The sequence below is a fragment of the Penaeus monodon genome, chromosome 21 (genome assembly GCF_015228065.2).
Source record: "Penaeus monodon isolate SGIC_2016 chromosome 21, NSTDA_Pmon_1, whole genome shotgun sequence".
Lineage (NCBI taxonomy): Eukaryota > Metazoa > Arthropoda > Malacostraca > Decapoda > Penaeidae > Penaeus > Penaeus monodon.
In genome coordinates this window covers 7,230,227-7,230,547 of record NC_051406.1, presented here as the reverse complement: position 1 = coordinate 7,230,547, position 321 = coordinate 7,230,227, and the positions used below count along the sequence as shown (strand labels likewise).

Genomic DNA, 321 nt, shown 5'->3' with positions numbered 1-321 from the left:
CTCACATGAACACAATGTGTATATGACTGGCATATACTGTACATTTACCAAACCATTTGTATAATGCTGACAATTTAAAGTAAAACTTTTTTTTTCTCTTCCTGCCCTTCCCTCTCACCCCCCTCTTCCCTAAGAATCCAACATTTCCGACCCTTCTATTGAGAAATATGGGTCATATGGAGGCTCTGAACGAGTTGAGAGTGGCTGGCTGGTTAGAGATTCCGTTGTCCAGTTCCGCCTCTGTACCTCAAACTTGTACAACGACCCTGTGATGCTTTTCAAAAGGAAGTACCAGGATAAGAAGGTGAGTTGGAGAGGGAG

At 43.3% G+C, this 321-nt stretch overlaps 2 protein-coding genes across 2 annotated transcripts in view; one reads left to right on the top strand and one right to left on the bottom strand.

Moving 5' to 3' along the window:
* LOC119586141 (glycerophosphocholine phosphodiesterase GPCPD1-like) overlaps positions 1-321 on the bottom strand; it is a gene marked incomplete in the record, with an annotated part of 78,881 nt that overhangs the window by 73,735 nt on the left and 4,825 nt on the right.
* LOC119586140 (glycerophosphocholine phosphodiesterase GPCPD1-like) overlaps positions 1-321 on the top strand; it is a gene marked incomplete at its 3' end in the record, with an annotated part of 6,844 nt that overhangs the window by 5,495 nt on the left and 1,028 nt on the right. Inside the window, 1 exon segment of the mRNA XM_037934831.1 lies at positions 135-304. Within this exon segment, the coding sequence (XP_037790759.1) occupies positions 135-304 (170 nt within the window).